Source organism: Entelurus aequoreus, linkage group LG01 (genome assembly GCF_033978785.1).
Source record: "Entelurus aequoreus isolate RoL-2023_Sb linkage group LG01, RoL_Eaeq_v1.1, whole genome shotgun sequence".
In the NCBI taxonomy this organism is placed as follows: Eukaryota; Metazoa; Chordata; class Actinopteri; order Syngnathiformes; family Syngnathidae; genus Entelurus; species Entelurus aequoreus.
Genome location: NC_084731.1, coordinates 48133753 through 48159496, shown reverse-complemented (window position 1 = coordinate 48159496; position 25744 = coordinate 48133753). Strand labels below are relative to the sequence as shown.

At 39.9% G+C, this 25744-nt stretch overlaps 1 protein-coding gene across 1 annotated transcript in view; it reads right to left on the bottom strand.

Annotated features, from left to right (window-relative positions):
- Positions 1-20520, bottom strand: part of strip1 (striatin interacting protein 1) — a 39176-nt gene extending 18656 nt beyond the window's left edge. The window contains exons 1-8 of the mRNA XM_062028334.1: positions 20515-20520; positions 17201-17353; positions 11040-11109; positions 10892-10966; positions 10676-10810; positions 10492-10612; positions 4205-4380; positions 3872-3999 (exon numbers count right to left, since the gene is read on the bottom strand). Coding sequence (XP_061884318.1) covers positions 3872-3999; positions 4205-4380; positions 10492-10612; positions 10676-10810; positions 10892-10966; positions 11040-11109; positions 17201-17353; positions 20515-20520 — 864 coding nt within the window. The remainder of the gene's footprint in view (positions 1-3871; positions 4000-4204; positions 4381-10491; positions 10613-10675; positions 10811-10891; positions 10967-11039; positions 11110-17200; positions 17354-20514) is intronic.
- Positions 20521-25744: the final 5224 nt, after the last annotated feature.

Genomic DNA, 25744 nt, shown 5'->3' with positions numbered 1-25744 from the left:
TGTTCAGCAATGTTTGCTTGCAATATCAAGATTCAGTATATGCTGTTGAGTCATCTAGTTTATTAATACTATTAAGGATATTTTCTTGATGCTAACAAATATTATTAAAGACGCTATAATGTGGGCATTCGTGTCGAATAAAGCACTTTTTTTCCCTAACTAACAACTAACAAACTAAGCTTTTAGTTTCTGTTATGAAAATGGAGAAAGAAAATACGGTGGATTGGACCAACAATCACAATATTAAATACTAGGTCTTAGTTTATTTGCACTAGCAAGTCTTATGTAGTTATATTTAGGCACAGCAACCACAAAAGAACAAACAACTAATGCAATCTTTTGTCCTTTCTTTACGTTTAGTTCTGCTATCAAACACTACTAATATAGTAGAGAATATACTCGATTGCATCACAGAAAGTTTCTCAAACAAATTAAATGTTCAAACAAACATTTTACAAAGTGATCGCTGCAGACACAAGCAGTCCGATTGTATTCCACAAGACGATTAAAAGTGATATTTTTAGAGGCCTACTGAAACCCACTACTACCGACCACGCAGTCTGATAGTTTATATATCAATAATGAAATCTTAACATTGCAACACATGCCAATACGGCCGGGTTACCTTATAAAGTGCAATTTTAAATTTCCCGCTAAACTTCCGGTTGGAAACGTCTATGTATGATGACGTATGCGCGTGACGTCACGACGGCAACGAAAGTATTCGTACCCAATGTGTCACCATACAAACTGCTCTGTTTTCATCGAACAATTCCACAGTATTCTGGACATCTGTGTTGGTGAATCTTTTGCAATTTGTTTAATGGACAATGGAGACTGCAAATAAGAAAGTTGTAGGTGCGATCGGTGTATTAGCAGCGGACTACAGCAACACAATCAGGAGGTTGTGTTGTGTTTGAGCTGGATACAAGACGCACTACCGTGAGTACAGCTTTGGCTTCCAAACATTTGATCGCTTGCCCGTACGTGCGTGTCACTATGTGCATGTCACGTACGTAACTTTGGGGAAATATATGTTTCTTGCCGACTCTGATGGCGGCCGGGGTGTCGTCGAAAACTACAACGCCCGCCGCCGCTCCGTAGTTAGCTTCAATTGTTAAGCTTCGCCAAGCTAGAAATTATTAACCGTGTATTTACATGTTCATGGTTTAATAGTATTGTTGATCTTCTGTCTATCCTTCCAGTCAGGGTTTTTTTAAATTTAGTTTCTATCTGCATTTGAGCCTGATGCTATCACGTTAGCTCCGTAGCTAAGTTAGCTAGCTTCAATTGTTAAGCTTCGCCAAGCTGGAAATTGTTAACCGTGTATTTACATGTTCATGGTTGAATTGTATTGTTGGTCTTCTGTCTATCCTTCCGGTCAGGGTTTTTTAAAATGTTGTTTCTATCTGCATTTGAGCCCGATGCTATCACGTTAGCTCCGTAGCTAAAGTGCGTCAACGATGTATTGTCGTGGAGATAAAAGTCACTGTGAATGTCCATTTCGCATTCTCGACTCTCATTTTCAAGAGGATATAGTATCCGAGGTGGTTTAAAATACAAATCCGTGATCCACAATAGAAAAAGGAGAGTGTGTGGAATCCAATGAGACCTTGTACCTAAGTTACGGTCAGAGCGAAAAAAAGATACACCCTGCACTGCCTCTCTAGTCCTTCACTCTAACGTTCCTCATCCACGAATCTTTCATCCTCGCTCAAATTAATGGGGTAATCGTCGCTTTCTCTGTCCGAATCTCTCTCGCTCCATTGTAAACGGGGAATTGTGAGGAATCCTTCCTCCTGTGACGTCCGGTATAGGCAAGGCTTTTTTTTTATCAGCGACCAAAAGTTGCGAACTTTATCGTCGTTGTTCTATACTAAATCCTTTCAGCAAAAATATGGCAATATCGCGAAATGATCAAGTATGACACATAGAATGGATCTGCTATCCCCGTTTAAATAAAAAAATATAATTTCAGTAGGCCTTTAACAGCCATTTCCTTCAACGCATTTTCGTTTTTTCCTGACTTTAGTACCTTTATGAGCCAATTCTTTCGGGACTCTATGTAAGCTATTTTCTATCTCTCTATTTGAACAATTGGAACACCCAAAAACAGAACAGCAATGCAGCATTTTCTGCTCAAACTGTACACTTACTCTCACTTGTTTTAATGCTATGCTCAAGCTGCTTGACCATCGTATTATATAAGTCATGAAGAAGAAAAACAGATGTGACGTCATATGCAACGCTCCTATTGCCATCTCTTCTCTACAGTTACATTTGGGTTGGAGGAGGGTGGGGTCAAACCCGGCTGTATTGCAATCGCTCTAAAACAATTACGTTTCACAAACTTTCAAATAAGACAGAAACGGAAAACAATTCAAAGACGCATCATTCAATCAATGTGATTGCTCCTCCGCACGCAATAGAGCAGATGAGGAACTTCAACAAGCAACCATTCAAAGACAGAAATATAAATGCTGTGTTAAAGAGACATTTAGCCTTGAACTTATTGGTGGTGTCTAATAGTAATACTCTATCGTGGTTTTTCAAAATACATTTATTTGAAAAAATCGTATCACGGCTCCCCACTGTTAAGAGTACTCTATTAATACTAAATTAAATGCATATTTGAGCACATTTTATGCATTTTTGGACAAAATTTAAGATGTTCAAGCATAAAAATGGCCAAACACTCTTGAAATCTAAAACAGCACATCTAAGTTACTGTACTCTATGGATGTAACTATAAACGGTATAACTAACTTTCCACTGTTACTAATATTGTTTTAAATTAAAGTTATTGAAAAAACATGATTGATAACACTTATCAGTTACTCACTGCTCATTTACTGGAAAAGCAAGCTAGATTGCTAGCTTAAATGCTAACTTGAAAACGAGATATTGACCTCTTTCTCCATTAAAAAAACAACATTCCCGAATCTAAACTTGGATAAACATATTACTGTTTGAGCAACTAAGATATTAAATTGCACATTAAACCTACAAGCTGTGCTCTTTTGGAACAGAGAGATCAATTGATATTCAAAGTAATATGACAACAGGATTTTGCGTGACGTCACATGACCAGTATGTGACGCACCCAACACATATTTCTTTCTTTATCATTAAAAAACACAAACTTTTACAAAATAAAACATATAAACACTGAAATGACAATAACATGTCCCTTAAGTAGCCATAACAATATTATTTTACAACATATTTATTCTGCCGATAAATATATTGCGTGGCTATTTATTTGTTGTACATAATTTTCATATACCGTAAAACTTACGTGTGTGTATGAGTACTTTTTGAACACATTCAACAATACTGTGTTAATAATGATAACCATATCATTTTTTTCTTTCACTACATCCCTACTGTTCTGTACTGCACGGCAGATAATTTTCACAGGTTAGCGTCTTACATGTATTACACTACAGTATATATTATTTTCTATTATAATTTTTTTAACATTTATGTACTCGGGAAAGACCCATTGAGATTAAAAAATTATAATCGATTTTTCAAGAGAATCCTGCTACAAACATTCACTCAGATTTATACATAGTGTGGGTCTCTGAGAAAAAGGTGGGTGAACTATCTTGCTCAAGGACACAACGGCAGCGACTTGGATGGCATGTCTACTGTACAGGGTAAAAAGAGAGTAAAGGTGACTATAGGGCTGTTATTTCATGTCTAAGGGGCTATAAAAATGTTTTTAAAAAACTTATTTAGAAAGTCAGAAACAGTTTTAAAAAAAAAATCATATACATCCCCATTTTCATTGTCGGGTCTTGAACCAATTATCCCCGATATAGGAGGGACGACTTTAAGGGAAAGACTGGACAGTCATATTACTCACCAGTATGCTCTTCCACAAAAGCAGCAACACCTTCTTCATTGGAAAGTGAGGCGCGTGGCCACTGCAGAACTTGGTGACCATCCCAAAGAGCATGACCGCGATGGGCTCGTTGTTGAACAGCGGGGAACCTGGATTAACAAGAATTTACATCACTGCTTAGGGAGCCCAGTTGGATACCACATGAAACACACTAAAATAAATAACGATACACAATACCACTCTAACAGTGTGTTTGCAACCACTCTAACAGTGTGGTGCAAAGGCAGTATTGCTGACCCAGCTCTTGTTCTTTGCGCAGGTGTTCTTAATGTTGCGCCGCCAATTAAAACCCACCCAGTTCCGCTCTGAAGGTTTCCCTGATGACTCTCCAATCAGGCATGTCAGCAGGGTCCTCCTGCTGGATGGTCTCGACCATTAGGTACATTATGTTGAGCAGCACCCTGAGATCCGTGCTGTCGGCGAGGGAGATGGCAGGTTTTCTAACCGCGCTGCTGCAGGCGGCGCTGTTTCTGAAAGAAGGAAGAAAAAAACAAACGTTTCTTATTATTTTACAAACAAATTATAATAAGGTTTGTTATCTAGTGTGATAATTTGATTCTTGTTAGTTGGTGGGAGGAAACCATGCTTTTTTTATCACCCATGCGGCTAACATAATAGGAAATATATTGTTACTTACTTGTGTTGTCAGCTATCATTTTCAGTCAATAGTAAATCTGTAATCTACACAAACTACTCTAAAGTAGGGCTGGGCAATTATATGATCGTGATCGCGATTAATTGGAGTTCGATCACGGTGGTCAGCTGTTAGCATATTACCTCGCTCAAACATGGCGGACCTGTCTGTTAGACGTTACCGCAGTAGTAAACAGTAGGGAAGCAACGATGCTTGGTGTAATCCTGCACGTAACAATCCAACTTTACTGACTGTGAGTGTGTGTGTGTCTGTGAATGTGTGTGTGTACGTTTGCGTGTGTTTTTGTAAAAGTGTTTGTGTCTGTGTATGTGCATGACCTCCTGTTCTACCGCGCTAAAATCAGGCCCGTCACGACGTAATTAATGTTCAATCAGCGTTGTGCCTCTTCCCCTTACACAGCTGGAAGTGCAGCCCAGAAAAACAAAATAAAAACATGACTAAAACTAGCATAGACATTGAAACAACATTTAGGAGGAGCAACGGCTTTAGTGACAGGCTTTAGTTTCACTATCTGCTGCAGCGCCCCAGTAATCCTGCCCTGAATGCGGACTTGCAGGCACTCCAAGGAGTCTTTATTAGTCCCGACGGGGATAATAAACACACCCACTAATTTAATCAGAGTAACCATCCATTTTCTACCGCTTGTCCCTCTCGGGGTCGCCGGAGTCTATCCCTGCTGCACACGGGCGGAAGGCGGGGTACACCCTGGACAAGTCGCCACCTCATCACAAGGCCAACACAGATAGACAACATTCACACTCACATTCACACACTACGGACCATTTAGTGTTGCCAATCAACCTATGTTTTTGGAGGTGGGAGGAAGCCGGAGTACCCGGAGGGAACCCACGCAGTCACGGGGAGAACATGCAAACACAGAAAGACCCCGGGATCAAACCCAGGACCTTCATATAAACGCATTTTTATATCTTAATATTTTTTAATCATACTTTTTGTTTAAGTGTCTGAAAAGATTCAACACCTCTGATTTAATATGTACTAAAAAACTTGCATACAGACACTGTATTCAAAAACATTTTGAGTGTGTGGATAAAAAAACATTTTGTTCCTGAAATATTCATTATTCTTGCTTTATGTGTTGGTATACATTATTTAACAGTACCTCAAATTCAAACTGCACTTTAATGTAATTGTATTCAATATATGCTACAGAATTTGAGTTTTAAAAAACTCCACAATCGGGGTCACTGCTTGCCAAAGCACTGGTGAGAAGCACTAATGTATACAAGTAATTAAGCAATGCGAATAATAATTTACCATTTGAAAGTGTTGTTTAGTAAATGTTACCTTGAAGTAAAAGTCTTGCAGTATTTGTTTACTGCAGGATGCACTTCTTGATGACAAGCAAAATAACAATAACAAAATAACTTTGAGAGGAAAAAAAGTTGTTCTCTTTACTCCCACAAAATGTACCGAAAAAGAAGCAAAACCGTGGCCCGAAAACCGAGGAAAGGACCACATTGTGGGTTATTGTATTGTTGCACCTCTAGTAAGCACAATTATACATATGAACAAAAGGACAGGTGTCAGCTGTTAGCATATATTACCTCGATCAAACATAACGGAAATGTCTGTTACAAGATGGATGCAACGATACTCGCTATAATCCTGCACGGCACAACCCGACATTAATTTTAAAAAAATAATCGTGACATTAATCGAGATCGGATGATATAACAAAATTAATCGTGATAATTTTTTGGGCCATATCTCCCAGCCCTACTCTAAAGCAAAACTTTTTCCAGCGAGGGCCGCATTAAGAAAAATGCTGGGGCCATTTTAAGACATTTTGTACATTAAAGATGTTAAAAGCAAACCAGTGTTTGTCAATATCTGCTAAACTACCTGAACAAAACATCCAAATTAGTTTTGTCTTATAGGTGAAAAAGAAAATCTGTGGAATATCTAATAATTAAAGCTGTAAAAAATAAGTTAATTCATGCCATTAATCACAAAAAACTATTGAATTAATCATGTATAATTTAATTTGCTCTTTTACTTTCTAATCTATTCAAACAATAAAATTGCATTTGTGTCCAATTATTGGAGTCTTTTGTAAATCAATTGCAATTTCTAAGTTGATTGAAATTATTATATAGTACTTATACATTTGATTAGGGCTGCAACAACTAATCGATTAGATCGATTAAAATCGATTATTAAAATGTTTGCCGATTAATTTAGTTATCGATTCGTTGGATCTATGCTATGCGCAGAGTTTTTAAAAAAAAAAAAGTTTTTAAATAAAAAAAAATATATATTTTTTTTTTAATAAACCTTTATTTATAAACTGCAACATTTACAAATAGCTGAGAAACAATAATCAAAATAAGTATGGTGCCAGTATGCTGTTTTTTTTTCAATAAAATACTGGATAGGATAGAAATGTAGTTTGTCTCTTTTATCCGATTATTAATCGATTATCAAATTAATCGTTAGTTGCAGCCCTACATTTGATTAATCATAATTAATTCAAATACAAAATTGTGATTAATTTGATTGTTTTTAAATACTCATTTGACAGCAGTATTAATAACATATCAATATTAATCAATTTTATTTTAACAATATGTCAAGGGCCCGTATAAAAACTAGTTGCGGACTGAAATTGGCACCCCGGGCAGGGTTATCCCTCTAAAGTATATCCAATAGGGATGTAACGGCATCAAAATCTCACTGTACGACATTATCACAGTATTAAAGGCCTACTGAAATGAAATTTTTTTATTTAAACGGGGATAGCAGATCCATTCTATGTGTCATACTTGATCATTTCGCGATATTGCCATATTTTTGCTGAAAGGATTTAGTATAGAACAACGACGATAAAGTTCGCAACTTTTGGTCGCTGATAAAAAAAAGCCTTGCCTATACCGGAAGTAGCGTGACGTCACAGGAGGAAGGATTCCTCACAATTCCCCGTTGTTTACAATGGAGCGAGAGAGATTCGGACCGAGAAAGCGACGATTACCCCATTAATTTGAGCGAGGATGAAAGATTCGTGGATGAGGAACGTTAGAGTGAAGGGCTGTGCAGGGTGTATCTTTTTTCGCTCTGACCGTAACTTAGGTACAAGGTCTTATTGGATTCCACACACTCTCCTTTTTCTATTGTGGATCACGGATTTGTATTTTAAACCACCTCGGATACTATATCCTCTTGAAAATGAGAGTCGAGAACACGAAATGGACATTCACAGTGACTTTTATCTCCACGACAATACATCGTTGACGCACTTTAGCTACGGAGCTAACGTGATAGCATCGGGCTCAAATGCAGATAGAAACAAAATTTTAAAAAAACCTGACTGGAAGGATAGACAGAAGATCAACAATACCATTAAACCATGAACATGTAAATACACGGTTAATAATTTCGAGCTTGGCGAAGCTTAACAATTGAAGCTAACTAACTTAGCTACGTAGCTAACGTGATAGCATCAGGCTCAAATGCAGATAGAAACAATTTTAAAAAACCCTGACTGTAACGATAGACAGAAGATCAACAATACTATTAAACCATGAACATGTAAATACACGGTTAATAATTTCCAGCTTGGCGAAGCTTAACAATTGAAGCTAACTACGGAGCGTTGTAGCTTCCGACGACACCCCGGCCGCCATCAGAGTCGGCAAGAAACATATATTTCCCCAAAGTTACGTACGTGACATGCACATAGCGACACGCACGTACGGGCAAGCGATCAAATGTTTGGAAGCCAAAGCTGTACTCACGGTAGTGTGTCTTGTATCCAGCTCAAACACAACACAACCTCCTGATTGTGTTGCTGTAGTCCGCTGCTAATACACCGATCGCACCTACAACTTTCTTATTTGCAGTCTCCATTGTCCATTAAACAAATTGCAAAAGATTCACCAATTGTTCGATGAAAACAGAGCAGTTTGTATGGTGACACATTGGGAACGAATACTTCCGTTGCCGTCGTGATGTCACGCGCATATCCGCTCAGTTAGAGTGTCCGCCCTGAGATCGGTAGGTTGGAGTTCAAATCCCAGCCGAGTCATACCAAAGACTATAAAAATGGGACCCGGCACTCAGCAACACGGGTTGGAGTTGGGGGTTAAGTCACCAAAATGATTCCCGGGCGCGGCGCCGCTGCTGCCCACTGCTCCCCAAGGGGATGGGTCAAATGCAGAGGACAAATTTCACCACATCTAGTGTGTGTGTGACAATCATTGGTATCTTTAATCTTTAATCTTTAATACGTCATCATACATAGACGTTTCCAACAGGAAGTTTAGCGGGAAATTTAAAATTGCACTTTATAAGTTAACCCGGCCGTATTGGCATGTGTTGCAATGTTAAGATTTCATCATTGATATAAATGATAATAAATAAATAAATGGGTTATACTTGTATAGCACTTTTCTATCTTCAAGGTACTCAAAGCGCTTTGACAGTATTTCCACATTCACCCATTCACACACACACTGATGGAGGGAGCTGCCATGCAAGGCGCTAACCAGCATCCATCAGGAGCAAGGGTGAAGTGTCTTGCCCAAGGACACAACGGATGTGACTAGGATGGTAGAAGGTGGGGATTGAACCCCAGTAACCAGCAACCCTCCGATTGCTGGCACGGCCACTCTACCAACTTCGCCACGCCAATCTATCAGACTGCGTGGTTGGGAGTAGTGGGTTTCAGTAGGCCTTTAAGGCCACAGTACAATATTATTGCGGTATATGTCCAAAAAAAATAACTTGGTAAAAATGCCATGGTGTGTATAATGAAGTGGCAGGAATGTTGAAGATAACACACTTATTGTAATTGAACACAAACATAATGCTAAAATGTTCTAATCATATTTATTACTACAAACAAGAACTTTTAAGTGCAAAAAATTGTGCAGGAACATCTACTGTTTCAAACAATTATTTCAAAGACTAACTCACAGTTGATGTCTTTAAAGTAATAATGTAAACACCCAGTTTAACAACTGTAAATAATGTACAGTTTAGTGTCTTTCAACTTTTACATTATTAGAAACAGTGTCCGCTAAAGTGGTCATTTCATTATCAGTCTGGAAAATGTTGTTTCTCAGAAAAGTAAACTAACGATAAAACTTTTAATTATGTAAATACCTCACCAACTGATGTTTGGCTTCAAATATATTTTGTGTGTGATGGTTTATGAGGTGGTGACTTTTCCAGCCCTGCCTTCCACCCTAGTGCAGCTAGAATAGGCTTCAGCCCCCCCGCAACATCGAGGGAGACAAGCGGTAGTAAATGGATGGATGGATTAAGGGTGTATCAAGTAATTTTTTAGTTTACTCGTATACCCCGCGTTGAACGTTTTTTTTGGGTGATTTCTTGCTGTGCGATGCGACGAGACTGGCTGGCTCTTAGTCGCCTTGGAAACCCTCGAAACGAATAGGATGCGCTTTGCTTTGTAGAACGCAGACTTTCTTACCTCTGCCAAAGAGGTTATGTTTTGACCTGGGCTTGTTTGTTGTTTGTTAGTAACTCAACCAGTTATGGACAGATTTAATGTCCAAAAAAACAATTCCTTTCATCTATGACAAGTACAAACACGCTTCACTTCCTGCTTATGGCATTCAACGCCCCACCTTGCCTTTCCCGCGCTTTGCAGAGGATTCTGGGACATGTAGTTTATTTACAGACCCGGCCAACGTTAAAACAGCAGAAAAAAATCTACACTCACCAAGTTTTCGTTTGATACGATCACACATCACGGTATTATTGAGAAAACTTTGAAACCGAAATACAGAGGTATTTATAATACCGCTACATCACTAATATCCAACTATTGTGTTGTTTCTTGAGAATTTGAAATATTTGCAATAAAAATGTGAGTGGTAACACAGTTTTGGCTTATTTAATAATATTTATAAATGAAAGGCAAGAAAACCAGTAGAATACTTACTCGACTTCCATATTGAGCAGTTCCACCAGAGCAGAAAAGGCGCCAACCTCCAGCAGCAGGAAGGTGTTGTACCTCATCCAATGCTGCACTTCCACCTCAGAGCTGCACTCGCCGAACGTTCCTATGTCGAAAAAAAATTTGTTTAGTATGAACAAGTTTGCAGTGCGAGACGATGACGACGCACCCTGAACCATGTACAGAATGGCTCGAGCAACCTTCAGCCTCTTCTCACGAGCAGTCACCTCCAAACCGTCCAGCAGTCGCATGGTGTGAGCCCTGTGATGAGGGGCATCAAGCTCTGTCCACTTCTTATCAGACACTGATGGACCAATACAGAAGAATGTAACACCTACTCTATATTTTACCGTTATTCTTTCACGTTTGTGTGTGGCATACATACCATGTGTTCTGAATTCCTCCTCAAAGCACTTCCTATTGGTGGGAAACTCTGGTCCTTCAGTATAACTGTAGAGCTCTACAATAAAATGCAATAACTTTACGGCAATCCTAAAATCTGTGATGACAGAAGCAGATGATGGATCACTTACCTGACAGCTCTGCAGCCCACTTGTCTGTATCCGCATATTCAAACTCAAGGTCCGGAGACTCAGATAGGCCCTAAAGGACACATTTAAATCATAAATGGTATTTACAATACATAAATAAACAAAATTAGAATCAAAACAAGAATAGAGAGGATAATAATAACATATTGCAGGGTTTCCCCGAGCTTGAAATCTACATGTAGTTGTGGGGGCGTGGCCAATCTGACATCATTTTCATATGTTTAATGATGTTTATATATAAATATTTTTTTTTTTTTTGCTACAAATAATTTACATACATTTCAAAATAAGTCTTTGTTATTAACATTTCGTATTAACATATTTTGGTTTTATCATTTTGCTCTATTATTAAAATTGTTATTATTGTACAATGTAACACAGGCTGTCTACCAGTGGTAGCTGCTGGTCTTTTAAATAGGGGGAGCTATTTTTCATCTACTCTTTAAACATAAGTACAGTCTCCAATAACAGAGAAAATATATAAACATGCTAGATTTTACAAAGAAAACTTGACTTAAAAAAATTATAAATATCACCATAACAGGAACAGAATGAAAGTTGAAAAATGCAATGGCAGTGTTTTATATTTCAAGATTGCTGATTCCTTCATTTTGCTGTCAATCAAAAAGGTATTCAGCCAAGACAAATCATCCAATCATCATGCGGAACCCCCTTTCAGCGTCCGTGAGAGGAACAACATCAAGCATTTATTCAATGACAGTCTAGTTTGGCTTCAGCACTGTGACACTACTACATCAATGAAAAAAAGTTGTACCGCTGTCGCCAAAGTAGCTGATTCTAAACTAAAATTAAACGCATTATAACGCATTTAGTCCATGAAATTAACTAGTTAAGTTTAACTTAACTTAAATGCAAACACAAAATAATATATTTGACCACTTTTTATATATTTTAGGGGAAGCTGAACTTCCCTTACAGCCTTTGGTAATCGCCACTGCTGTTAGAACAATGCAAGTAAGAGAAGTCGGCAAGGCAGATCCTTAACTTCAGGACAAGGACTGGCTCTAAGGGCTGGGTGGGTCTTACGGATGATCAAAGTTTTTCAGTGGCCACATTTTCTGCGCATCACTAGTCCATCGTGCTTAAATAATATAAGCTGTATATCCAGTCATACAATATATTACTTTAATTTGTTTCCACGTACAAAAAAAATCCTATTTTCTGATGCGTGGCGGATTAATTTCAGCCGTGGAGCGCCACGATCAGATACATATAGGGGAAACCCTGTACTGTTGCTCAGTTCCTTCTGTGACTGTATAAAAATGTCAAATGTTCTTGGTAAGCTTAAAGGCCTACTGAAATGCGATTTTCTTATTTATAAGGGGATAGCAGGTCCATTCTATGTGTCATACTTGATCATTTCGCGATATTGCCATTATTTTGCTGAAAGGATTTAGTAGAGAACATCGACGATAAAGTTTGCAACTTTTGGTCGCTAATAAAAAAGCCTTGCCTGTACCGAAAGTAGCAGACGATATGCGCGTGACGTCACCGGTTGTGGACCTCCTCACATCTGCACATTGTTTACAATCATGGCCACCAGCAGCGAGAGTGATTCGGACCGAGAAAGCGACGATTTCCCCATTAATTTGAGCGAGGATGAAAGATTTGTGGATGAGGAAAGTGAGAGTGAAGGACTAGAGGGCAGTGGAAGCGATTCAGATAGGGAAGATGCTGTGAGAGGCGGGTGGGACCTGATATTCAGCTGGGAATGACTAAAACAGTAAATAAACACAAGACATATATATACTCTATTAGCCACAACACAACCAGGCTTATATTTAATATGCCACAAATTAATCCCGCATAACAAACACCTCCCCCCTCCCGTCCATATAACCCGCCAATACAACTCAAACACTTGCACAACACACTCAATCCCACAGCCCAAAGTACCGTTCACCTCCCCAAAGTTCATACAGCACATATATTTCCCCAAATCGTGACGTCACGCGCAGGCGTCATCATACCGAGACGTTTTCAGCAGGATATTTCGCGGGAAATTTAAAATTGCACTTTAGTAAGCTAACCTGGTCATATTGGCATGTGTTGCAATGTTAAGATTTCATCATTGATATATAAACTATCAGACGGCGTGGTCGGTAGTAGTGGGTTTCAGTAGGCCTTTAAAGGGGTCATATTATGATTTTTTTTCCTACATTTAAAACCCTTCCTTGTGGTCTACGTAAGGGGTTCTCAACCTTTTTTCCACCAGGGACGGGTTTAATGTATGCATTATTTTTCACGCACCGGGTTTCTACTTGTGGCAGAAAAAAACAGCAAAAAATGAACATGAAAAAACAACTCACCATAACGCTTAAGTCGTGGGAGCCCTGGGCGTGTTTCTTTGATGGCATTTGCTATATACCAGTGTTTCTTAACCATATAGCCGGGGCCCATTGTTGGGCCGCGAGCGCCCCCTAGAATGTAATATATCTGTTTTTTAGCTGTGGTCTGTATAGGCCGCAGCGGTACTTAGTTGTAATACATTTTTCCACCACTTGTGGCAGTAATGACAATACACAACAAACAGCAGAAGTCTGGCGCTAATGTCATAGGGAAATTTCTTAAGCGCAAACATTGTGACTAAATTGGTGAAGCTGTATTTTCATTTGCACTTTCATTTTTTTGACAGCTTAGTTGAGAAACATATTTATTATAATACATATTGTATGTAAATGTATTGTTTATTTGATTAGTATGTGTTCCTCTAATCAGCCTGACCTGAACCTAAGGTTTATTTGTTAAATTAATAATATTTGTGTGCGACACATGCTTTTTATATCAATTAACAAGGTAGAAAACTAAGTGGGTTAGATAAATGTTTTAAATATGATCAAAATCAATTGTAAGATTACTCATTTAGTGTTAATATTGGAGTGGTCCCCAGGACCCTCTGTAGCGAAAAAGTTGGGCACCAAGGTCAAAAAGGTTAAGAACCCGTACTATATACAATGACCCTGCTGGGAACTGCAGATAGAAATTAGCCTTTGGCTACAATTTGGCACATTAACATTTTATATGTTCATTAATGGTGGCTTTCTATCAGGAGTTGTAATATACATCTATAAACAAGCTATTGGTGTGTTTAGTGGGACAGGCCAAAGTTAAGTCTTATAAAATGTGGTAGTTTATAAATTACTTTCTGTGCGGCCCAGTAGCAAATGCGTCACGGACCGGTACCGGTCCAGACCGGTGGTTGGGCACCACTGGTCTACGTAACATGTAATGGTTGCTCTTTGCTCAAAATTTTGCGTAGATTATGTTTTACAGAACATCTTTGAGCCGCTTTCTGTGTATTTTGTGGGCGGCTTTTACGTGGCTCCTTGTCCCCACTATCTTCATTAAAGTACAGTGTTTTATTTTCCAACATTCAAATACAGTGTTACTGTTCTGTGTGTAATGTTACAGTGGCCAAAATATTAAATAAACGTGTTAAATAAATACTATGGCTTGTTTTAAACTAATACTTAGGCCTACTACGCTACTGTATTTTAATGATAGTCATTACTTTGGTACTTGGAGAGACAGGTTTTGGGGTAAAATAGTTTGAGAAACAGTGCACTGTACTATGTTTTATCAGAGTATTTTTTGGGTCAAATTCTTCAAAACGTGTTTTTTAGAACTCGAATTTATGATGCATGAGACGAGTTTAGATCAATGTCACAATCAGGCTATATAGTACAAATACTGTACAAGTATTGGTGTACGCACAGGAACAAAATCTAATACAAGTGGTGAAAATATATTATTACAGTTTTATAAGATTAAATTTATTGCAACAGCCATTTTTGACAGGGAAGAACAGACTTTTACACATGAAATGAACAAAACATGAGAGTTAAAGTGGATTGTTTACCGGTTACAGGTTGACTGATTCGTGACAGCTAAAGCTAGCTAGCAGAATGCTCGCCTACGCTAAGAAGCTTCGCTGTTGTCGGGCATTAGCTTTTATCTTCAGTTGTTTTAACAAGTCACAGTAGATTATGTTTTACAGACCATCTTCAAGCCGCTTTCTGGGCATTTTGTGGGCGGTCTTATTTACGTGGCTCCTTGTCCCCACCATCTTTGTTGTGGTTTTAAGCCCTTTCATATGGAGCCTACAGACAGATTAGGTTTGAACTACACATTACTTTGTATTAGAAAAGGTAACAGTGGAGGATGCATGTCCATGTGCGAGCCAGTCTGCTCCACAACAAGAGGATATTGAAGAAGAAGGAACTTATTGACTACAATGGTGGACTTGCACAAAGCACTTGGGGTAAATCTCTACCATATATGGACAACCCGCTGAAGTCACCTATGGGGTGAATTCCAAACCGAAAGTTTTGCGGAAGTATGAAGGAAGGCAACATTTTTTTATAAATATCTCTGCAATGCCTCCACGGTTTGAATTCAAATGTTCGGGACTTATGCAGATCTCAAATACAAAACAGCAGGTAAAATAGGTAAAAAAAAGTTGGTTTTGCATAACAGGGCCCCTTTAACTCATATTAGTCTGTGCTAAACTGTGGTACATGAACCACTAGTTGTACATCAAATAATCACTTCATTATAGTAGTGTTTTATTTTCCTACATTCAAATACAGTGTTAATGTTCCGTGTGTAATGTTACAGTGGCCAAAATATTAAATAAAGTTGTTAAATAAATACTATGCTTTGTTTTAAATGAATACTTAGGCCTACTACGCTACTGTATTTTAATGATGGTCATTACTTTGGTACTTGGAGAAACAGGTTTTGGGGTAAACAAGCTAGAGAAACACTGCATTGTACTATGTTTTATCTGAGTATTTTTTTGTCAAATGAATCAAAAAATGTGTTTTTTAGAACTCGAATTTAATATGCAATAGACGAGTTCAGATCAATGTCACAATAAGGCTATACATTACAAATACTGTACAAGTATTGGTGTACGCACAGGAACAAAGTCTAACAAGTGGTGAAAATATATTATTACAGTTTTATAAGATTAGATTTATTGCAACAGCCATTTTTGATTAAGATTAAGATTAAAGATTAAAGTACCAATGATTGTAACACACACACTAGATGTGGTGAAATTTGTCAGGGAAGAACAGACTTTTACACATGAAATGAGCAAACCATGAGAGTTAAAGTGGATCTTTTAACGGTTACAGGTCGACTGATTGGCGATGTCACGCCAATTTTCTTCCCATCACAAAAACCTTCCTAACCCCCATTTACTTCCGGGGTCATTTCCGCTTACGTCAGTTCCTCTTACTTACGTCATTTCCTCTTACTTACGTCATTTCCTCTTACGTCATTGCCAGCGATCGATAAATCCAAATCTCCTGAAAATGGTGGTGTCACTGGATGATATTCGTCTTTATCTGTCCCAGGGGACTTATGTCAAACACCAGCAGGCTTCGCAACATATCAAGCGGAGTGTTAGGGCCGCTGCTGCAAACTTCTGTCTTTGTGGTAACGTGCTAAAAATATTAATTAATATATAATACTGTTATATGTCTGTAGTACTTTAAATCAACATTATTGTTGAAACCATTTCACTAATATTAATTAATATATAATACTGTTAAATGTCTGTACTTTAAATCAACATTATTGTTGAAACATTTCAGTAATATTAATTAATATATAATGTTAAATGTCTGTACTTTAAATCAACATTATTGTTGATAATTCAGACGTTTTGTTAACGCTGTATTATAAAAAAGAGTCAAACGAAGTGCTATCGATCGCTGTCAATGACGTAAGAGGAACTGACGTAAACGGAAATGACCCCGGAAGTAAATGGGGGTTAGGAAGGTTTTTGTGATGGGAAGAAAATTGGCGTGACAGTGACAGCTGAAGCTAGCTAGCATCATGCTCGGCTACGCTAAGAAGCTACGCTGTTGTCGGGCATTAACTTTTATCTTCAGTTGTTTTAACAAGTGACAGTATAACATAAAACAGCAGAAATGGAGAAACACATTTCTAAAGTATTTAGAAAAAAAGATAAATAATATAGTGGTTGAGCTACACTGAGCTAGCTAACACTACCGTGTTATGTCTAGTGAGGAAATGGCCAAGCCCGTGTTTGGCCTGCTGTGAACAATATCTAATCATGGACAATGTCACACATATATGCATTTATTTACCTCTGAATCCTTCCTCTGGTTGCGGGTAAATTCCCCTCTGCTCTTGTTCGGCAGCATAGCTCTTTGTTTACTGTTTACGGCTAGCCCACCACCGTAAACACTTCTTCTTCTTCTTCTTCTTCTTTTCCGGTTTAATGGCGGTTTGCAAGCAACCTTATAGTGCGCATTACTGCCACCCTTTGATATGGAGTGTGGACCCTAAACTATAGTCCATTATTTAACCCAGTTTTAAAAATGAATGTTATGCTTTGTATTGAGGTTAATTATATCATGTACAATTTTTTTATAAGATTGGAAATAACACATGTTTGAATCCATTCGGCCCCGTTTACACTAAGCCGGATAAGGTTATCCAGGGTAAATCACACCTAACCTTATCCGTGTCCACACACAACAATGCCACCATTTAAAGGCCTACTGAAATGAATTTTTTTTATTCAAACGGGGATAGCAGATCTATTCTATGTGTCATACTTGATCATTTCACGATATTGTCATATTTTTGCTGAAAGGATTTAGTATAGAACAACGACGATAAAGATCGCAACTTTTGGTATCTGATAAAAAAAGGCTTGCCCCTACCGGAAGTAGCGTGACGTAGTCAATTGAACATATACGCAAAGTTCCCTATTGTTTACAATGATGGCCGCATGAAGTGAGAGAGATTCGGACCGAGAAAGCGACTATTTCCCCATTAATTTGAGCGAGGATGAAAGATTTGTGGATGAGTAAAGTGCAAGTGAAGGACTAGTGGGGAGTGGAAGCGATTCAGATAGGGAAGATGCTGTGAGAGCTGGGGGTGACCTGATATTCAGCTGGGAATGACTGCAACAGTAAATAAACACAAGACATATATATACTCTATTAGCCACAACACAACCATGTTTATATTTAATATGCCACAAATTAATCCTGCATAAAAACACCTAGGTGTTTGTTATGCTAGCTCCTAGCTCCTATGCTAGCTCCTAGCTCCTAGCTCCATATAAGCCGCCAATCCAATTCAAACACCTGCACAACACACACAATCACTCAGCCCAAAAGACCGTTCACCTAACCCAAGGTTCATAAAGCTTATATATTTAAACAAAGTAACGTACGTGACGCGCACGTACTGGCAAGCGATCAAATGTTTGGAAGCGCAGCTGCTACTCACGGTACCTGATATTCAGCTGGGAATGACTAAAACAGTAAATAAACACAAGACATATATATACTCTATTAGCCACAACACAACCAGGCTTATATTTAATATGCCACAAATTAATCCTGCATAAAAACACCTAGGTGTTTGTTATGCTAGCTCCTAGCTCCTATGCTAGCTCCTAGCTCCATAGAACACGCCAATACAATTCAAACACCTGATCAACACACACAATCAGTCAGCCCAAAAGACCGTTCACCTAACCCAAGGTTCATAAAGCTTATATATTTAAACAAAGTTACATACGTGACGCACACGTACGGGCAAGCGATCAAATGTTTGGAAGCCAAAGCTGCATACTCACGGTAGCACGTCTGCGTCTTTGTCATCCAAATCAAAGTAATCCTGGTAAGAGTCTGTGTTGTCCCAGTTCTCTACAGGCGTCTGTGTATCGGAGTCAAAAGTCCTCCTGGTTAGAGTCTCTGTTATCCGAGTTCTTAGATCTTGACTGCATCTTTCGGGAATGTAAACAATGAAACACCGGCTGTGTTGTGTTGCTGCTGACTTCCTTCGCAAAATACGTCCGCTTTGCACCGAGAACTTTCTTCTTTGCTTGCTCAGCTTCTTTCTCCATAATGCAATGAACATAATTGCAACAGATTCACCAACACAGATGTCCAGAATACATCCAGAATGAGATGAAAACAGCTATTTCGTATTGGCTTCAATGTGGAAGCCATACCTGTGTTCTACTGGCTACGTCACGCGCATACGTCATCCATCCATCAGAGGCGTTTCGAACCGGAAGTTTAGCAGGAAATTTAAAATTGCACTTTATAAGTTAACCCGGCCGTATTGGCATGTGTTGCAATGTTAAGATTTCATCATTGATATATAAACTATCAGACTGCGTGGTCGGTAGTAGTGGGTTTCAGTAGGCCTTTAAGACCCCCTCACCCTCCATCCGTCGGAACAACACGACCTAGTACGCATGTGCGGAAAATGCACACGTCATAGTCACCTCCTTTGTGTGCAAGTTCTTCAATGTAATTTATCTGAACAATATCCAGTGTTGTGGTATTTCAATTAACTGGAATCCAGTGTGCTGTGGGGCCCTATTGTAGTGAATCACACCTGAGCCATCATTAAATAATCACATCTTTATTAGACACGTAAACAGTGGCCTTGTGGTTAGAGTGTCCGCCCTGAGATCAGTAGGCTGTGAGTTCAAACCCCGGCCGAGTCATACCAAAGACTATAAAAATGGGACCCATTACCTCCGTGCTTGGCACTCAGCATCAAGGGTTGGAATTGGGGGTTAAATCACCAAAAATGATTCCCGGGCGCAGCCACCGCTGCTGCTCACTGCTCCCCTCACCTCCCAGGGGGTGATCAAGGGTGATGGGTCAAATGCAGAGAATAATTTTGCCACACCTCGTGTGTGTGACAATCATTGGTACTTTAACTTAACTTATGAAGAACATTTTACATAAATAAACTAAGGATCTAGATTGTATTAGATTAGACTCAAAAACTATTTTGTCCCACACGCCATCAGAATGTACAACTCCTCTCTGGGGGGGTGGACTAGGATCACAGGGGATGCAAAACAATAACATATACCCCTATTATTTATTATTTACTTTTTAAATTATATCTCAATTCTGTACACTGCTGCTGGAATTTTTATTTTCCTGAGGGAACTCTCCTGAAGGAATCAATAAAGTACTATCTTTCTATCTACATATCTGGTCAGGACACTCCTCACTCTTTTGCCTTCACCTTCATTGTCCATTCGTTTTTGGTGACTTTATATACTCTGGACCTAGACGTTGAGTCTACATGGCGGACAATAACTGATACAGTCTGCTTTGCCAGTCCAAATGCATTTGCCGTTTTCCTCGACGGCCAGGTAATACAAAGCACACGCTACCTTTTTTATCACATCCACGGGAGCTCGCATTCTCATAGTCTGTCCTTCGACAAATGGACAAAGTTTAAGTAGCATCACAGCTGACCCGGCCGGACATCCCAAAGTTCTCTTGCCGTCTGAGTAGTGTTGTATCCGAAATAGCTGCAATCGCTTTCTCTTAAGGTATTGATGTGTGATTTCCACAAGCGTCTATACATGTAGAAGAAGGAGAAACACGGGCATGTCTGGATTACTCGCCTCCATATTTCCAGTTGTTAGTTCCGGTTGTTATGAAACCGCTTTATTATGAAGCTGGCTGTGGTTGGTTATTTCTGACGTCTCTTCCGGTGTGGGCGTGGTCTTTTTGGCGTCACTTCCTCTTCGAACTCACTTTGTAAACGATCAATGAGTCCATACAAAGCTAAGTGCCGGAGATTCAAGAATTACACGGTTGACTTACCCGTGTACAAATTTGTCCGAGGAGGGGGACCTTAAACGCTGGTTTTGTGTGGCTGAAACAGAGCTTAGGCTAAATAATTATTCGTTTAAGGGGTTAAAGGCCTACTGAAACCCACTACTACCGACCACGCAGTCTGATAGTTTATATATCAATGATGAAATCTTAACATTGCAACACATGCCAATACGGCCGGGTTAACTTATAAAGTGCAATTTTAAATTTCCCGGGAAATATCCGTCTGAAAACTTCTCGGTATGATGACGTTTGCGCGTGACGTCACAGGTTGAAGCAAACATTTTGGAATAGCACGGTGGCCAGCTTAAGTCGTCTGTTTTCACCACATAATTCCACAGTATTCTGGACATCTGTGTTGGTGAATCTTTTGCAATTTGTTCAATTAACAATGGAGACTGCAAAGAAGAAAGCTGTAGGTGGGATCGGTGTATTAGCGGCTGGCTACAGCAACACAACCAGGAGGACTTTGAGTTGGATAGCAGACGCGCTACCGTGAGTACAGCTTTGGCTTCCAAACATTTGATCGCTTGCCCGTACGTGCGTGGCGCTATGTGCATGTCACGTACGTAACTTAGGGAAAATATATGTTTCTTGCCGACTCTGATGGCGGCCGGGGTGTCGTCGAAAGCTACAACGCCGTCCGCCACCGAGCCGCTGTCCTCACCTGTCTGGGTTGACTTCCTCTGTCTCCGGGCCGCCGACCGCATCGATCATCGTGGTGAAGTCCTTCGTCGCGCCGTCGATCGCTGGAACACAGGTGAGCACGGGTGTTGATGAGCAGATGAGGGCTGGCGTAGGTGGAGAGCTAATGTTTTTAGCATAGCTCTGTCGAGGTCCCGTAGCTAAGTTAGCTTCAATGGCGTTGTTAGCAACAGCATTGCTAGGCTTCGCCAGGCTGGACAGCATTAACCGTGTGGTTACAGGTCCAGGGTTTGGTAGTATTGTTGATCTTCGGTCTATCCTTCCAGTCAGGGGCTTAATTCTTCTGTTTCTATCTGCAGTTAAGCACGATGCTATCACGTTAGCTCCGTAGCTAAAGTGCTTCGCCGATGTATTGTCGTGGAGATAAAAGTCACTGTGAATGTCCATTTTGCGTTCTCGACTCTCATTTTCAAGAGGATATAGTATCCGAGGTGGTTTAAAATACAAATCCGTGATCCACAATAGAACAAGGAGAGAGTGTGGAATCCAATGAGCCCTTGTACCTAAGTTACGGTCAGAGCGAAAAAAGATACGTCCTGCACTGCACTCTAATCCTTCACTCTCACTTTCCTCATCCACGAATCTTTCATCCTCGCTCAAATTAATGGGGTAATCGTCACTTTCTCGGTCCGAATCGCTCTCGCTGCTGATGTAAACAATGTGCAAATGTGAGGAGCCCTTCAACCTGTGACGTCACGCTACTTCCGGTACAGGCAAGGCTTTTTTATCAGCGACCAAAAGTTGCAAACTTTATCGTCGATGTTCTCTACTAAATCCTTTCAGCAAAAATATGGCAATATCGCGAAATGATCAAGTATGACACATAGAATGGATCTGCTATCCCCGTTTAAATAAGAAAATTTCATTTCAGTAGGCCTTTAAACGACTTAGTGTAGACATAGCCTTAGAGGATACTTCTAAGGTCAAAAGTTCATGTCCAGCCCAGCTTGTCCAGAGAGGGGGTTTACAACACCAACACATTGAGGAACTTAAGGAACAACATCAGTTGGGTTTTAGGAGAGATAATAAAGACATTAGCAACATTTGGTAGGAAGCGCCACAGATAGGGGCAGAGGATAGGGGTCGGAGGTCACCCGACTCAAACTGATCACAGAAAATAGGCTAAGCAGCAAACTGGGTGTTGGCCAGACTGATCGGCACCAAGACTAGACCCACAAAGAGTGGGGATCTACAGAAAAGGTATTTAATGGACAGTTGTCCGTCAGGACAGCAGAAGAGATTCAGCCCAATTCTTCTCCGGGATATCTGCAGGTCCTGTCTGAGGCTCGCTGAAACAAATAAAGCTTTTTGTTCAACGATTCCTCTTGGCGTCTTCTTGGCTCATCACGCAGCACACAGTCACTCTGTCCTGGGAGAGTGACATGATCGACCAATATGCAACAGTATGCTATGTGTTCTGAGTGCGATTCTAAAATATCTTCCACTACTAACCTAACCCTCTCTTTCGTATTTCCCAGTATTTCCCTTTCTCTATTGTATTTCCTACAATGTATAAAACCCAAAACCAGTGAAGTTGGCACGTTGTGTAATTCGTAAATAAAAACAGAATACAATGATTTGCAAATCCTTTTCAATTTATATTCAATTGAATAGACTTGCTGGCAGTAAGTCGGACCCGTTTCCAGTGAGGCTGCCCTTTGTCACCGATTCTGTTCATAACTTTTATGGACAGAATTTCTAGGTGCAGTCAGAGCGTTGAGTGGATGCAGTTTGGTGGCTGCAGGATTAGGTCTCTGCTTTTTGCAGATGATGTGGTCCTGATGGCTTCATCTGGCCAGGATCTTCAGCTCTCACTGGATCGGTTCTCAGTCGAGTGTGAAGCACCTGGGATGAGAATCAGCAACATCCAAGTCCGAGTCCATGGTTCTCGCACGGAATAGGGTGTAGTGCCATCTCCGGGTTGGGGAGGAGACTCTGCCACAAGTGGAGGAGTTCAAGTACCTCGGAGTCTGGTTCACGTGTGAGGGAAGAGTGGATCGTGAGATTGACAGGCGGATCGGCGCAGCGTCTTCGGTAATGCGGACGCTGTATCGATCCGTTGTGGTGAAGAAGGAATTGACCTCTCGAATTTACCAGTCAATCTACGTTCCCATCCTCACCTATGGTCATGAGCTTTGGGTTATGACCGAAAGGACGAGATCACGGGTACAAGCTGCCGAAATGAGTTTCCTCCGTCGGGTGGCGGGGCTCTCCCTTAGAGATAGAGTGGGAAGCTCTGCCATCTGGGAGGAGCTCAAAGTAAAGCCGCTGCTCCTCCACATCGAGAGGAACCAGATGAGGTGGTTTGGGCATCTGGTCAGGGTGCCACACGAACGCCTACCAAGGGAGGTGTTTAGGGCACGTCCGACCGGTAGGAGGCCACAGGGAAGACCCAGGACACATTGGGAAGACTATTTCCAGGAGCTGGAAGAAGTAGCTGGGGAGAGGGAAGTCTGGGCTTCCCTGCTTAGGCTGCTACCCCCGCGACCCGACCTCGGATAAGCGGAAGAAGATGGATGGATGAATAGACTGCAAAGACAAGATACTTAACGTTCGAACTAAAAAACTTAATTTTTTTTTTGCAAAAATATTCATTAACTCAGAATTTAATGGCAGCAACACATTGCAAAAAAGTTGGTACAGGGGCATTTTTACCACTGTGTTACATGGCCTTTCCTTTTAACAACACTCAGTAAACGTTTGGGAACTGAGGAGACCAATTTTTGAAGCTTTTCAGGTGGAATTATTTCCCATTCTTGCTTGATGTACAGCTGTTGTTGTTCAACAGATGTGTAAATTACCCATGCCTAATACACCCCCATACCATCACAGATGCTGGCTTTTGAACTTTGTGCCTATAACAATCCGGATGGTTATTTTCCTCTTTGGTCCGGAGGACACGACGTCCAGTTTCCAAAAAAAGATTGAAATGTGGACTCATCAGACCACAGAACACTTTTAGAACACATTCATAGAACATTTCATATCTATTGTGTTTCTAAAACCATTAAAATCATCAGTCATTTCACCAATATTTAAATTGTTTCTTCTCTATTTCATTTTTATGAATTTCTCTAATTATCATTGCTGTGCACTTTGACAAATGTTTCTGCCTTTTCTTTATTTCCTACCACACAATGTCCCATCTTTCATCACATGATGTTTATGTTCTCTTCTGATCCCTGACATGTTCTTGATCATTCTCCACACCTGGCCTAATGGAGTAGTTTGAAATTATACATTGATTCAAATTCCTATTAATATATACACCTGCATATCTTTATATACACACTCAATATATATCAATAATACTTACAGTAATCAACAATAAAGATAGTATATTCTATTAATGATCTTGGTTTCCTTCAGGAACTCAAACGTATATTGTGTGATCTGATGTTTTACTTAGAATATTCTTGAGTCCAAACTTTATGAGCAAATAAGGATTTATATATTCTATAATCCACTGCCTCATATATATAATTTATCATAATATTAAACAAAATGGGACTAATCACACTTCATTGAGGATCCCCATTTTCCACAATCATACTTTTGTTTATTCGCATTTGTATTTCCCTGTTACTGAGGAAGTTCTTGATCCACTCATACATCCTTCCTTCTATTCCAAGCTTTCGTATTCTAATTAGTACACCATCTCTCCATAACATATCATAAGCTTTTTCCACATAAAAAAACAGCTGTTACAGTTTCTTTATTGGCTTGCGCATTCCTTATATCATTCTCCAACTTGACAATGGGATCCATTGGCGATCTTCCTCTTCTAAAACCACTTTGAAATGTTTATATTAAATGCCTTGATTCAATCCATCCATCCATCCATTTTCTACCGCTTGTCCCTTTCGGGGTCGCGGGGGGTGCTGGAGCCTATCTCAGCTGCATTCAATATGAAAGCTAATTCGTTCAACAATCAATATTTCCGTAATTTTCCCAAGATGAGGTTAGAGCTATTGGTCTAAAATTAGTTGTTATTGTAGGCTCCTTCCCTGGTTTCCTAATTGGCACAATCGTTGCCACTTTCCAAATTTTTGGAATTTTCCCTCGATCCCAAATTTTGTTAAACATCTCCAATACTCAGGGCAGCACGGTGTCACAGTGCATGTGCCTCACAATACGAAGGTCCTGGGTTCGATCCTCCGGCTCAGGGTCTTTCTGTGTGGAGTTTGCATGTTCTCCCCGTGACTGCGTGGGCTTCCTCCCACCTCCAAAGCTGTTGGCCCTGTGATGAAAAGGCGACTTATCCAGGGTGTACCCCGCCTACCGCCCGATTGCACTTGAGATAGGCTCCAG